Below are 15,128 nucleotides of genomic sequence, written 5' to 3' on the forward strand. Positions count from 1 at the left end.
ATGAAACAAACCTCCAGTAGCAGTATTGCCATACACACACGTGACTCGTGTGATTTCCTCTATGGTATTCTGCATAACTATCACTTCAATTTTAGGTAGAAATGTAAACATCAGTTTACAGTGGGGAAGAAGGTTAGGAAAGATGAACGGCAGTAAGTACTTAGTAGAAAAAAAACATTTTTTGTCCAGAAAAATTAACTTCTGGCAATTTATGAAGTGTAATACTTCATTATAAATTTTTTTCCTACTTTTTATTTCTTTCTGGCAAACATGGTTGTGGTTGGTTATTCATTTTCTACATTATCACTTCGGAGGTTATATCTTCTATCAGCACATTTATGCAGGTTTCAGATGGCAGTCCTTCATTGGGGTATTATCGATTTTACTTTGTTAGGAGATTAATTGTTCAATGAGCTGACTTTCACCAGGTCTTGGCAATACTTAGTTGTATTTTTTGTCCTATAACATTAGATTAGACTTAATGTAGGTCTTTGTTATTTTAGGATTACCTGTAATTCATCTTACTGGTATATCATAAATTAAGTTGACTATATTGTTTTCCTTGAAAACGTCAAATCTCATGCATGTATTACTGCCAATACACCCTAAAGTTTACATTATAATGTTTGTTTCATTTTCATTGTTAATTATCTTTTATACTTCTTTGTTTATGTGGATCCCTGGGGCAGAGGTCCAAAAACTTCTTCTCCTGATAATGTAAATAATTATTGTTAGGTAAGGTTTTGGAATTGGAGTTTAATGATATGCTTTGTCCTGCACAGTTTCATTAGGCTTAATAAATGTCTGCTACTACTGGGTAAATCTATAATTAGGGTACATATCTTGTTTTCTTCTACATGTAATATGTTATACATATTTTAATTTCATTTTGATAATTTTTTTATAATTTATCCTTCTTATAATTAATTTAGTTTATGAGGACCCCTGGTATTTTGGGGCCATTCTACCTTCTCCCAGTACTGCTCACTTTACTCCTACATCTACCAAACCTGTATAGGATGACCTAGGTTTTGTTAGTTTTCCTCCACTTGATTATGGCTAGCCTTTCCAGGTTTCTGCTGTGAAATTGTCTAGGCCTGCCTTAGCCTTTTTCAGATAAATTTCACTGTGTAATTTTCTTTTTTTTCTATACATTGAATTTTATGATGAGCATTTTTGTTTCCATTTTGAGAAAGGGTATTTGTAGGCCTTGTCCTACAAGGGCTTTGGTTCATTTTGTCATGGCTTATCATCAGACTGATTTTCTTTTTGTTTCTATGTAGAGAGGATCTCTGTCATTTTTATAAGGGGGTTGGGGTAATCTCTGTTAATCATATCTGTTTTATCCCCCAAGTAAGTTTTCCAGCTTTGTCTCTCCCTGTTGCCTCTTCTGCAGGAAATGTCTACTTTACACATCTTTTCTTAGGTGTTTCACCTATATCCAGGAGATTTTTGTGGAATACCTTCTCTTCCTTCTCTCCATGTTAAGGCATTTGCCATCTTCAGTTTTTTCCCTTTACTTGTGGCTTCTTTGCTTTTGAGATCTTCTTTCTTGTACAGTTTGTTTATTATCTACTTCTTATAGAAAATTATGGTTGGCTCTGTTTTTTCTCCATTGGTCCTTCTTTTGAAGGCTACTCTTGTACATTTACCATCATGTAGAATATATATGATATTACATTCTCTTTTTTTGGTTGCTCTTTGTTTCATTCTGACCCATTGCCATTTTTATTCAAGATCCATATCTGGCACTTTCCTGTTCTACCTATTGGTTTATCCACTTTCTACCTATGCAGTTCCTTCCTCAGTGACACTGATGACTTTTGGATTGATTGGTCCCACTTCAATCACTTCTTGATTCTTTTCCATTTCAATATATAGTCAGCCATCACAATTTGGTCAGCAATTTATGCAAGACTGAGAATGAATTTGACATGAACTTTGGTACCAGTTTCACACTTTGCTTTTCAAACATGTGTTGGTTCTGTATGTCTTTAGTTAGATTGACTGCATTTTACCCTACTTCCATATATTGAAGGTTTTTCTTCATACACAAGTAACATGGGTGGTTGGATTTTACAGTTGAATAAGTTCTTCCTGTTATTTATCTACCTAAAAATCTGGTCTGTTTGTGGAGTGTCTCTTTAAACACCCACCTGCACCAGGACCATCCATTCTCCTTCTCAAATGCATTCAGTAGATCTTTCTGTTATCCAGTCCATTATGTTTTACTACTGTGAAGGTTCTAATGTGGTGGGGGTGGAGTGGCTTTTGTGGAAGAACTTCTTCCTATACCTCTGGTACATTTGTAATCTTTTCAGGATACATTGCACAATCCATGGTCTCTTGCTAGGATTCATTTGGATTCTTCCCTTAGCTTTCCTCATTTCATTTTCAATGATATGTGTTGATATTTGAACATATCCTCCACATTTTTGGGATTATCACTTCCTCCCCCTCATCAAGATTTGTTTTCCTTCACAGGCTTCAGGACAATGATCTGTGGATGATAGGTCTTACCACATTAACACTTTGATATTTTAAGCAGTTCAACATGTTTTAGTTAATTTGTTTCTTCTTGTCTGGATTTGACTAAGCATACTTCATTCCAACTGTTTGACAGTGGTGGCTTGTATCAATTACCAAAAGGGGCAATCATTCTTGTTCCCTTTGTGATAGACAGCAATTTTCTCTTGTATATCGAGTGTGTGGGGATATAATCTCCTGACATGTTATGTTTCAGGTGTTTTCATCCTCATTGCAGATTGCCTTTCTATTCACAACACACTTTCTCTCAATAAGTGGCCTACATTCTGGAGCTCAGTGGAATATATTTTTCATCATTTTCATTTCTTGCCATCTTCCACTTTTATTTTCATTTGGGTTCTGAAGACTTTCTCTGTAATGTATATCTTCTGGGTTGCTTCATTGCTTTCAAGGTTTCATTCCATTAACTCCATTTCACACAGTTTTATTACTTTGCATTTTTCCTCTGTTTTTAATTTTTTCCTTTTTCCCTTGCCCATTGGGTTTGGCTTGTGATTTGATTGGTCTTTTATTCCTTGTCTCCTTCTTCTCATGATCATTCAAGATGATGAGAAAGCTCACTTGTAGAGAATATTATATATATTTAAAAATGGCTGGTATGGGTAGAGAAAGCACTATGTAGAGGTGTGAACAACGTTTCAACCTTCTTTGGTCATCATCATGTTCACAAAAAAGAAAAGGGTTACTGACCGGTTGCTGACCACATGTTTGAAGGTGGTTGTGTAACTGAGTGTAGGAATGTAGAGGGCATGCTTAGATGTTGGATATATTATTTATATAGGTATAAAGGTGTTCTTTTGTATTGGGTTATTTTGGGCTTGAGTTGTTGTATAACTAAGGCTTCTTTAATTTTGCATTTGTTTATGTTTGTTTCTTTATTTAGTATTTGGGTGTTTTCTATGGTTATGTTGTGTTTATTTGACTTGCAGTGTTCAAAAACGTGTGAAGGTGACTTTTTATGTTCTTTGAATCTGCTTTCCATTTTTCTACTTGTTACTCCAATATAGAAGTCGTGGCAGTTATCACATTGTATTTTACAAATAATGTTGGTGTGGTGTTTGTCAGTGTAGTTTTTACATAGTATAGACATCAGTTTTTTGCCTGGTTTTTGAATAAATTTGGTATTAACTGGAATGTCATATTGTTACTAGTTTTTGAAAAATGTTGTTTATTTTTCTGCTGATGTTGGGAATATATGTTATGCAGCAGTACGTGGTTTCGTGATTTTTTTATTTGTGAGATATATTTACTTTTGTTGGTTGATTTTGCTTTTTGTCTAGGTGAGTGCATATAATACTTTCTCTGGTTTGTGGAGGAAACTTGTTGATGCTGATGAAGTATTGTTTTATTTTGTCTAATTCATTAATGTTATCAGGTGAGCATAGTTTTATGGTTGTGTTTATTTGGATGTCAATAGAATTGTCCAAGTTGTCTTCTTTCTGTAGGTTATTTTTGGTTGTTTTTGTTTTCTGTGGAATGTATCATAAGTCTCCTGGCTAGATCTTCTAAACATTCTTTAATTTTTAAGGTTAGGATGTGCCTAGGTGCTATTGCAAACTTGAGTCCTTTGTTAAGTAGATGTATCTCGTTTGTGTTTAATTGTTGGTCAGATCTGTTAATTATGAAGTTAGTCTACAGTTTGTCGTGTTGGTGTCTTTTCTGTTGCTTGTATCTTAGTTTTTTTAGTTTTTTTGTTGTGGCAAATTTTTTTGTCCCTGTTGCTCCTAGTGTTGAATTGGTTTATGTTTTGTTGTATAAGTCTGTAAATCTCTGGCTTAATGCATCATGTCAGTTAATGGTCTAGGTTCATTTTTTGTTTCTGTAAGTCATGCAGTTCTTTGTATTTCGTGTTCAACATGGCTTTAAGTAGTTTTTTCAGTAGAGGAGAGAACAATGTTTCGACCTCTTTGGTCATTGTCAGGTTCACAAAGAAAGAAAGAGTTACTGACTGGTGCTTTCTCTACCCATACCAGCTGTTTCTAAATATATAATTTTCTCTACAAGTGGGTTTTCTCATCATCTCAGATTATTATTTCTTCACTGCGATTGCACGAGAAGTGTAAGTCTTTGTGTTTGTACTTATCTATGTAACCATTATGTCTGAAATAACATACATTATGCCACTATTAACAATACACGCTCATACAATTGTAAAGAAACTAAGAAACTTAAACCAAAAAATTATTGCCCCCCAGTGGATCAACGGTATGTCTGCGGACTTACAATGCTAAAATCCAGGTTTCGATACCTGTGGTGGGCAGAGCACAGATAGCCCATTGTGTAGCTTTGTGCTTAATTCAAAACAACAACCAAAAATTATCAACAGAAGAAATGACATCTATTTCATTCAACAATGCAGAAAAGAACAACTAACCTCTAACTTTGTAAAGGTAAAAACTATCAAAAAAATTTAATCAATGCACAAACATTATCCAAAATGTACAGAAAAAACTTCTTAAAGACATGTTGAATACGAAATACAAAGAACTACATGACTCACAGAAACAAAAAATGAACCTAGACCATCATCTGGCATGCTGTTCATGTATACTTTAGTCACTTAGAATTGTGCTAAAACTTGCACTTTAAAGTCATGTTGACTTTACTTTCATAATTTCCATGGCTATAAAATGCCCACTGTTCATTACAATTGTATAAACTAGAGACAGTGTATTTCACAGGATTGCTTTTAGGTTATTCGTTGTGATATCTTTGCTTTATAAATATGTTAATTCTGGACTATACTAACACATGGACCTCGTATGTAAAGCTAAAGAGTACTATTGCCCATTGCTGCTATTCCTTAGATTGAATAAGTTGGGTGTAGTTTGCTTTTTAGAATATGGTCTCACAAATACCCATTGCACTGTCTTCAGTGTAGATGTTTTTTTGGACTTTCCGCAGCATCTCCCCTCTGTTTCATCAGTGGTATAAGATAATCTCTACTGAGAAATAGCTGAAAAATTTATATGCAAAAAAGGCTGTCGTGAATGTAGGCTCGTTTGGGCTAAGAAAACAATTTTAATAAAATAATTATTAATAATATTAATAAAATAATTATTAATAATATTAATAAAATAATTATTAATAAAATAATTATTAATAATATTAATAAGGTTCATAAAATTAAATAGGTAACATGAGCTCTACAGCTTTTACCTCTTTCTTTGTGAACCTGAGTTACCTCTTTCTTTGTGACCTGAAGATGACCAAGAAGGTCAAACTGTTCGCTTCTTCTATGTAAAAGTGTTTTCTCAGCCCAAACGAGCCGTTTTTGCATATAAATTTTCTCAACAAGTGGGTTTCTCGTCATCACTGATAATCTCTACTGCTTTCCATTTCCAAGTTGCTGGGGTGTTGGATCTTGAATGTGTCCTCTTGAATGAGAGATGTACAATATAAAGAATAGACTTCATTCAGTTTAGAATAGGGCAGCATTGTTCTGCTACTGTAGATGATGAGATGCCCTCCAAATTGATAATATATCTATGAACAAATTTGTCCAAGGTGATGCTACAGCCTTAGATTGCACCATTATAATGATTTGGATCCCTTATCCTATCTCCACATGGAATCCATTTCTTGGCAGTCATGTTTTGGATGTTGTTGTCTTGCCACATACAGTCCATTACACCATAGCTGCTCTACATCTAGGGATACATCCCTTAATTTACTCACATTCTGTTCATCAGGAAGATTGAAATTATAATATTGGATCACTATCCAAGTGTTTTCTCTCCCCTTGAGATATGCTTTTCACAATTTTCCACCCAAACCTGTCACACCCTTTCCAAGTCTGGATGAAGAGCATACCTGGTACAGAAGTGGTGAGGTATCCCATGTATAACCCTCTTAATAGGGGATCTCCTCACTGTTTTGAAGGATGCTTCTACTTCCTTCCTCTCACCAATTCCTTCACCTATTCAGTGTGGGATTTTAGCTGTGTATGTGAGTAGAAGTAATACACCTTGTTGGAAGTTATAATTTTTTTATGCTGAAAATGTTTTTCCAACAGACACTTACTTAACTTGCTTCCTCTCCACTGTCAACTGGTGCTTATATACTTGTTTAAACTTGAAGTTATATTTAGGTAGAACAGTGCAGAGAGAGTCATGTGGGTGTGTGACACTGCTATTGGTGGAGGTTTATTGGATGCTAATTTGCATGTGAGAATCATTTAAACCATATGAATCAAGGGGTGCATAGGAATTAAAGGCTTATGGCATGCTGGTTTTTTTTTTTTTTTTTTTAAATAGAGGTTAACATGAAATGAGAATAGTTATGTATGTCAATGGACATAAGTACCTGTCAGAAATACATTTTGAGTGTAGGAAAATTATAACTTACAACAAACATTACAAATTTTATGATAGTAACTGTTGTGCATGTTCCTTTGATTTTCACAATAATAGCATTGAATACCAGAATGCATGTAGAGGAATCCATATTTTAGTTTCTTATTAAATGCCCTAAAGTCAGTTTATAAACTGTTTTTGTAAGACTATTGAACTTATTCTCTAGAAATAATTTTTTATCTGATTGTAGAGTGAAAATGTAAAAAAGTAGTAGAGATTAATGAAACAGCAAAAAATATATAGTTTGGTAAATGCTAGGTAAATAATGTTATTTTTTTTAATATACAAAAACTAAATAAAAGATGCTTTAGATTACAAAAAGCTTGAGCTTTTCACATTGGCTTCAGTTCCCAATTTTAAAATGTTTTTCTGTAGTTCCCTTAGGCTTAGCCGTTTAATACTTTACATAGCCTTCTAATTTCATTTACATGTTTTATCATTTCTCTGTATACACAGAAGTTTAATCAAAAGCACCTTAAATGTGAAAGAAATAATGTGTCCAAAAAAAGAACTGAGCATATGACTTGTGGCCAAACTAGTAGCTATACTTATAACTTTAATACCTAGGCTAGGCCTTATATTTTGTTGTACCCACCATCATGCTCCAAGTTGTGTAAAATATGCAGCCTAGTTAATTAATGAATGAATATTTGCTGAAAAATTCTTATCAATGTTGTAAATGTTTCTGCTGGTTTCATTCCTTTTAGTTGTATGCTCAGTACTTTTTTAACCACACATTTTTTTTCACATCTAAGGTGTTTTTGATTAGATGTCATGATTTTTTATTAATACATACTAACAAATTGCAGCATTTAAGAAAGTGACACTTGATTACAACCAGTATTAGCTTTAGGCTGATAATCATGTTATTCAGAATAGACTTTTACTTTACAGAAGCAGTCATATTCTTAAAGTAGTATAGTGGTAGTGTTTTCTCTCTCAAACAACTGTATTTAATACTAATGACAAGAATCTAAAAATGGTCCACTTTTAACTTTAGATGAAACTGGTAAAATTTTCAGGCTAATAGCTCATATGATGTTTTATGTGTGCATGTGCAAACATTTGAGTTAAAAGTGAATTGTTTTTATTGAATAACTTTGCACAAATGGATTGTATTTAGACCAAATTTAACATATAGATTATAACAATCTGTCATCTATCAGAGGACCAAGTGTGAAAGAAAAAAAGGAAGAAAATCAAAATGTCTTGTGTTTTTAATGGAATATGGTGTGTGAAGTAAGGGTCTGTTAGAGCACTTCACTGAAATTATGGGTTAGTTTAGAATACCACAGTATGAATTATAGAAAACTGAAAAATTCTAAACTGTCATTCCTGTTAATAACACACTTTGTCTTGTTGTTTTTGTTTCTTAGCACATGGCACACTTGTGTATCTTGATTTAGAATGGATTCTTTTGTGCATTAGAGGTACATGTATGCAAATAATATTAGTGTTTTGATTTGATTACTAAAGGAAATGTGTTTAAAAAAAAAAAAGGTGAGGTCATTCAAAAAGCTTAAATGTTCATAGCAGCAATATAATGTGCCATATATTCTAACATGAATTTTGAAACTGGGACAAACAGTATTTTTTGTATTGTTGTAAGGAAAAATAAACTTAATTACATTCTTTCCTTTTCTAGCTCTTGCCACTGCTTGTTGAAGTTATTATGTGGCTTGATGTAGCTGTTCTTAGTACTTTCTGGTCTGTATACTTGAAAAGTGTTCCAAGTATTTTGTGTTACGGTGCCTGCCTTACTCTCCAGCTATCTCTAGATAAAGCAGAAAAACTGTGGCAAAGACACATACAGCTAGCATCTCAAGTAAGTGTTATACTTGAAGTTTCTCAATCTTGAATGGGTTTAATGGTGAGTAATTTTAAGATACTTCAAAATAATATCATATTGCTTGTGTTTAATTAGTCTAAGACAAAATCAGAGCAAAAGCTTATCAGCAGCGTTAGGTAGGATTCGTAATAAGCTGACTAGTCATATTAGTTTCTAGAAAAACTGTTTAACATATAGTTCCACTTAAGCATATAAAAATTTCTTTGAGTGTTATTTTACATTATTAACTTACTTGTAAGTGTTGATGTTAATTGAACCTGCTTTCTTCAGACTTTTGCATGGATTTTATTATTCACTGCTTTTTAAAATATTTCATACGACAACTTTTAATTTGATTATTCTAGTGGGAGAAAACCTGAAGTATCTGTATAATCTACTGAATTTAATATGTAACTTATTGCCAGTGACATTATTTTGTGATTTGTTTAATCCAGCAACTTTATAACATAATATAATAAATTTCATTTTTATGTAGACTTGATCAATTTTTGAAGCTTTGTCCACATGCACACACGTGCATCTAGAAACTGTATGTGCTCACTTACAAAGGAAAAACATATCTACAAGTAATGATTATGTGTCGTATGATACTAAGATTCAATAACTGCATATTTTCACTTTAATAAACCTTTTTGTTGATAGTTTTACAGCTTTGATAATTTTGCTGAGAAATCATGCTTTTTTTACCTACAGTATGAAATTAGTTCATCTGTGAAAGATATTGTCATTGTTATTGATGAATGCTTGGAAGAACATTTCAGTGTGTTGTTGGACTTACTGAACAGACAGGAAGTTGATAAACTTTCCATAATCAACATTGTTACTTTGTTGTCTGTGTGTTGCAGTAAGAAACTGAATAATGTAAGTCTGTTTGGTTTTGTTTCTTTACTCTTTGTAAATTAAAAAAACAAACAAGTTATTTAATCATCCAAAGTTTACTAAATGTCACTAAACAAGACAGAAATCTTTTAGTTTGTAACTTATTATCTAAAGAAAATTTGTGGTAGCTAATATTAACTTCTGATCACAACAAGTTATGTACATAGAATGAAATTAAAAATCAACCTAGTAATCAATATAACTAATTCAATTTACTTTTCTTACATTTCTGCTTATAAATGAGATACTGTCAACATCGTAAGAGCATTTAAAACTAGGTTGTCAGATGATATTACTTTGTTTCTTTCAAGGACAAAAATATAAAGGTTAATTTTCTCTATTTATATACACAATGTTTTAAGATAAAATTAAATTAAAACCCTTTGGTTCTTTATACTGATATATTAGTTTTAATTTTGAGAAAGTTAAGGTATGCATAGAAAATTTCATTTTTTGTAACAAACTAGTAAATTTGAAATGTGCTGTTAGTCTGTTTTTTAGAACATGATTATTGATTTATTATTGTTCTAATTGAAACATTTTTATGATTCATTATTTTCTGCTGTGATTTCTTGTTGCCTAGGAAGCTTCTTTCAAGGCTGTTTTAACATTTCTTCAGAGGATTTTTCTTACTGCTCATGGTTCAACCAAACTTGCCAGATTTGTAAGAGCTGCCAATTCGACTGCAACTCCATTCAGTCTTAGCACAAACAGACAGATGAGGTACTAAATACTAACTAATACTTAACACAGTTAAAATGATTTTGTTCTAAGTGAAACATTCTGTTCCTTAGAATACAGAAAAACTAAAATCTAAATGTATGTAGGGCATAGCATGGTGTATGGAATCACTGATCAACATTCACATGGTTGAGGATACATATCACAAGTGGAGTGATTGTGTAGGAGGAAGTGTCTAGATGCTTATAGACAAACGTATGGAGAAACTGAAATACAGAAACTTTAATAAGAGTTTATTATTCTCTGTTCTGGATCTATCAGTGTTGATCTGCTTAATTATATTTGTATATTTAAAAACAAAGGAAAGGCTAATCTCTAAACATCCCTAAGGTTTGAATATATTTTGTGGAATGTTGTGATACTTTCAAAGATACTGTTTCATATTTTTAGTTCTAGTCGACAAATAAATGTGGTATGATTTCCTGAAATATTTCTACATACAGAAATGGCTTTATGTGCTTTCTTACTAAAAAGGAAATATAGAGTGAAACTATCCAAAACTAAAATGGAACAGAAACAATATTTAACCCTATTTTTTTGTAAAAAATGTTAGACATGCTTTTCTTTATGGTAGCAAGTCTGATCAGCTATAACTGAAGATATGTTTTGTTCTACTCAGTTCTCAGATTAATGGCTTTTATTTTATTGTTTACTACTGGCAGAGTTTGCATATTGCATCATATTAATTAATTATATTTAAAGAACTGCCCACAACAAATGTGTGATATTACTCATCTTATAATTAAAATACCTTGGGATCTCTAGATGTAATATTTTGGATGAAATTGCAATAGGAATGTTAGTTTTGTTTAAATTTTTTTGTATGTTAGAATGGACCTTGTAACCACCAAAACTATGAACCCACAAGCATCATAATAAATGGTTTGATTTTTTTGTTTTTAAACCAAGGGGATTAATGATATATATACACACACACACACACACACACACACACACATAAATCCTGACAGTATTTAATGGCTGAAATGTTGGATGAAACCATATCAACAGATGTATGAAACAACAGAATTTTGAATTAATTTAATATGTACTGTGTTATAAACAGATGTTCATTTGAAGTTAAGATGTATGTGAGGATTTCCAAAGTGTAAAATAAGAGGCATGGATAATACAGCAGTGTGCTGAGCAGTACACTCTGTATCATGAACATGTATTCATATATTAATTTCACTTATCTAATTGTTATCTATGTATCTAAAGTTAGAAACATGTTTTTAGTTTAAAACAGGACAAAAGATTAACATTTTTACCTGAGAGTTAGATCTTAAATTTTTATTAATGAATTGAAAATGGAAAAAGTGGGAAGAAACAATAGTGTTGATTAAAGATTGCATATAATTTTTACATTTAATACACATAATTCATCTGCATTATGTGATCTATTTTAAAATATTAGTACTACTTATTACAGTTGAAAAATGCAAATGTTGTCTTAGTACATTTCATACAATTTATAAGTAAAAACTTAAAATAATACTATGTAGTATATGATAACAGAATAAGGACAAAACAAGTCATCTCAAGTTCTTGTTTTGCATTGTGAACTGTGAGTTTTCAAACATTCAGGCCTGGTGGATATGGCACTTGACTAACAATCTCCAGTTTGCAGGATTGAAACCCATCACTGAACATAATTCTTTAGTCATGAGGGTATCATAATGTGATGATCAATCTCACTACTGATTGGTAATAGAGTAATTCAAGGACTGGCATTGAATGGTGTTAACTAGCTGCCCTTCCTTTAGCATATCACTTCAAAACTAGTGATGGTGAGTGAAGATAGCCCATGAGTGGCTTTGCAGGAAAATATCACAAATAAACAGAAATAATACATTTAGTGTGATATTAATATTGTTTTAACTTTGTCTCATTATCATTTAAGTAGTCTTGGATCATATTTATTTCATTTATAAGGCTCATATCAAGGTATTTCTACCGTGGATCTTTGGAAGTTTGAAAGGTGTAAAAAGAAAACAGATTTAAAAAATAAAAATTCAGAGATATAAAAGTTAAAAAGAGAGATTAACAAATAATTTTATATTAGAAAAGGAATTGTCTTAATTGATCCATGATTTTTTAGTAATTATTCAAAACTTAGTCTTTCCTAATATTTGTACAGTTTAGTTAATTATTTCTTTGTTAATATGAATGACTGAATTGTGTACTTTTAGCATCCAGTTCATCCTTTTCAAACTTGTATATTTTATCATTATCCTTTTTTAATTTTTGCTGTTTATGTAATTATTGGATTTGTGATACAAATTTCTGAGGTGGAAATTGATCTTGTTTTACAGCTGATACCAAATTTTGGTGTGTTGGTTTTGTCTGTTTATTTAAACATATAATTTGCTGTAAATGTTATGTTGAAATTCACAATGTAATTGTTTCATTCCTTGAAAATTATTTTAGCAATTTGTATATTTTAAGACGTTTTTTTGTCATTTATTTGTTGTTGCTGTTCTTAGCTTGGTTGGACAGTTTGGATCTAGGCCTGTACATCCATTCCAGGTAACAGTCTTAAACAAAGCACCATGCACCATATTTCAGAGACTGCACTACAGAATCTCAGTTCTTGTTAATGTTTCAGTGAACATGTTCTGTTGTTGGAACTAATTTTATATATATATCATCTTCATTGTGTGCACACCTTTAATTTACTGACTATCTGAATCTGTTTGTTACCTTAGTCAATAAAATTTGAAGACTGCTTGAGTAGGTAGATAGAAGGAAATGTCATTACAAATGTACAATGTTTTGATAACTTTATGTTATACATTGTAATAATATTTCCTTCACTATACAAGCTATATCCAAACTCTTATTTTCAAAAAAGTGGGATTTTTGTCACCAAAGTATTACCTTAGTCCTTCCAAAAGATACAGAATAACTTGATATAATTTTTTTGAATTGTTACTTCTTTTTTGTTTTTTTCTCTTGGTTTTTTGGTGTAAATACTTCTAAACTGTAATATTTTTTGTTCAGGATTTACACATTGTACTGTTATTAAAACAATGATCACATATCTTTCTAAAGTAATAGCATGCACTACATGTTTTCAAAAAACAGAGAAGTTAGTAATCTAATTTTTATTATTTTTTCTGAGGTAAAGTAAAATTATATTCAAATATTAGGATTTTAGTTCTTAGAATAGTCATAAAAATAGCTTCCATTTATTGATTTTACAGTTTCAAGTATGTTAAGAGTTTATTAAAATTTACTTTCACTTAAATGCTTTGATTTTTTTTAACAACTGGATTGTCTTATCATTGTATATATAGGTAGAGAAACAGGTTTTGATGGAGTTCCATGAATCTTTACCAGCAGTGTTTCAAAACTGTGACTTCCCAGTTTTCCTTCCTATTATACCTCAGTTAGCTTACTATCTTTTAACTTACATAAAAGTCAAGGATATTTGGACATCTCTACTTCTATGGTGAGTAGATACATCGTGAGACAAAGTGGCTAAAGAAAGTTATTAGTGAATCTTCTGCCCTTTTACACTATGAAATTAATAATATTTTGTTTATTCGCAAAAGATTATTTTTAAAATATAGATATTTCTCATTTTGTAAAATTTTTAAAACACATTAAAAATTAAAAAACACATATCTATAATAAGAAAAATCAAAAAGGTTTGACACATTCTACAAACTTAAAAAAACACTTAAGTTAATCATAAATATTATATATAAAAAGCAGGTTATATTTTTTAGAACTATATGAAATATGTGCTAAAAACGATTCTGTTTCCATACTTGATTTTTTGATATAAATTAAATTAATATTTTTACTTTTATATGAAATAATTTGTGGCTGGGAACATCAACATATTGATATAAATAATGTAACTTTTGATGCTAACTTCAGAAAAACAGTGAAATATTATGGAAAAAAGGTAAATAAAATAAAAACTACAATTTCCATTTTTTGAAGATTCCTAACTTAAGAAGAGTTTCACTCTTTAGGTTTGTGTTGTTGTTTTAACACCTGACAATTAGTTTGGTCGCTGATCATTAGACATTATTAATACTTGGCCAATAGAAAAGCTCCAGGAATGAGTTAAAGTAATTCATTTGTAACCTTGGTTGGTCGGGTGAACTCTTAGTGCATCTCTGCCTCTAGTAGCTTTTGAGGTTTTACCCATTTAATGGAGGAAATCCATATCAGAGTAAAGAATTTTTCAAGAATGTGATACTATGTTCTACATTATTTTAAGTAAGTTGAGTGCTTATACACTAAGATGATGAAAGAAAAACATGTATTTGGATAATATTAAAAAGTTACATATTTCCCTTGGTTGAAGCATCTTATTATTATTTTTCAGTTTATCTGCTTTAACAGATAAACTACCATTATTTGTGCCTTATGCTGAGATGACAGAGAAAGTGATGGCTATATCTGGACTTGCAGTAATGGAAGAATCAAAACTGATCTTCCTTAAGGTATGAACATAAGTTATTTTACTGTCTTTAGAAAAGTTTTAACAAATAGTTTTCCCGTGTTGTCATTATGTTTAAAAGAAAAGAGTAAAAATGTTAATATTTCACAATTGTGGTAATTAACTATGACAGAAATGTTTTTTTTAATTTGTCATACAAGTGCTATTATTTAAAAATTAATATTTCTACTGTATTACTGGCTCATTAAAACACTGAAATTCTTAATACAAGTTAAATTCTTTTGATTGTTAACAAGAAAGCTCAGGAAGAACTATTGGTTTATAATATCAAAACATT

General features: G+C 31.2%; 1 protein-coding gene across 3 annotated transcripts in view; it reads left to right on the plus strand.

Moving 5' to 3' along the window:
- LOC143250806 (uncharacterized) overlaps positions 1–15,128 on the plus strand; it is a 57,177-nt gene that overhangs the window by 34,183 nt on the left and 7,866 nt on the right. For all 3 annotated transcript variants that reach the window (XM_076501828.1, XM_076501827.1, XM_076501829.1), the window contains 6 exons: positions 8,548–8,727; positions 9,445–9,612; positions 10,214–10,353; positions 12,858–12,900; positions 13,671–13,825; positions 14,717–14,834. In XM_076501828.1, coding sequence (XP_076357943.1) covers positions 8,548–8,727; positions 9,445–9,612; positions 10,214–10,353; positions 12,858–12,900; positions 13,671–13,825; positions 14,717–14,834 — 804 coding nt within the window. The remainder of the gene's footprint in view (positions 1–8,547; positions 8,728–9,444; positions 9,613–10,213; positions 10,354–12,857; positions 12,901–13,670; positions 13,826–14,716; positions 14,835–15,128) is intronic.

The sequence above is a fragment of the Tachypleus tridentatus genome, chromosome 5, assembly GCF_004210375.1.
Source record: "Tachypleus tridentatus isolate NWPU-2018 chromosome 5, ASM421037v1, whole genome shotgun sequence".
NCBI lineage: Eukaryota > Metazoa > Arthropoda > Merostomata > Xiphosura > Limulidae > Tachypleus > Tachypleus tridentatus.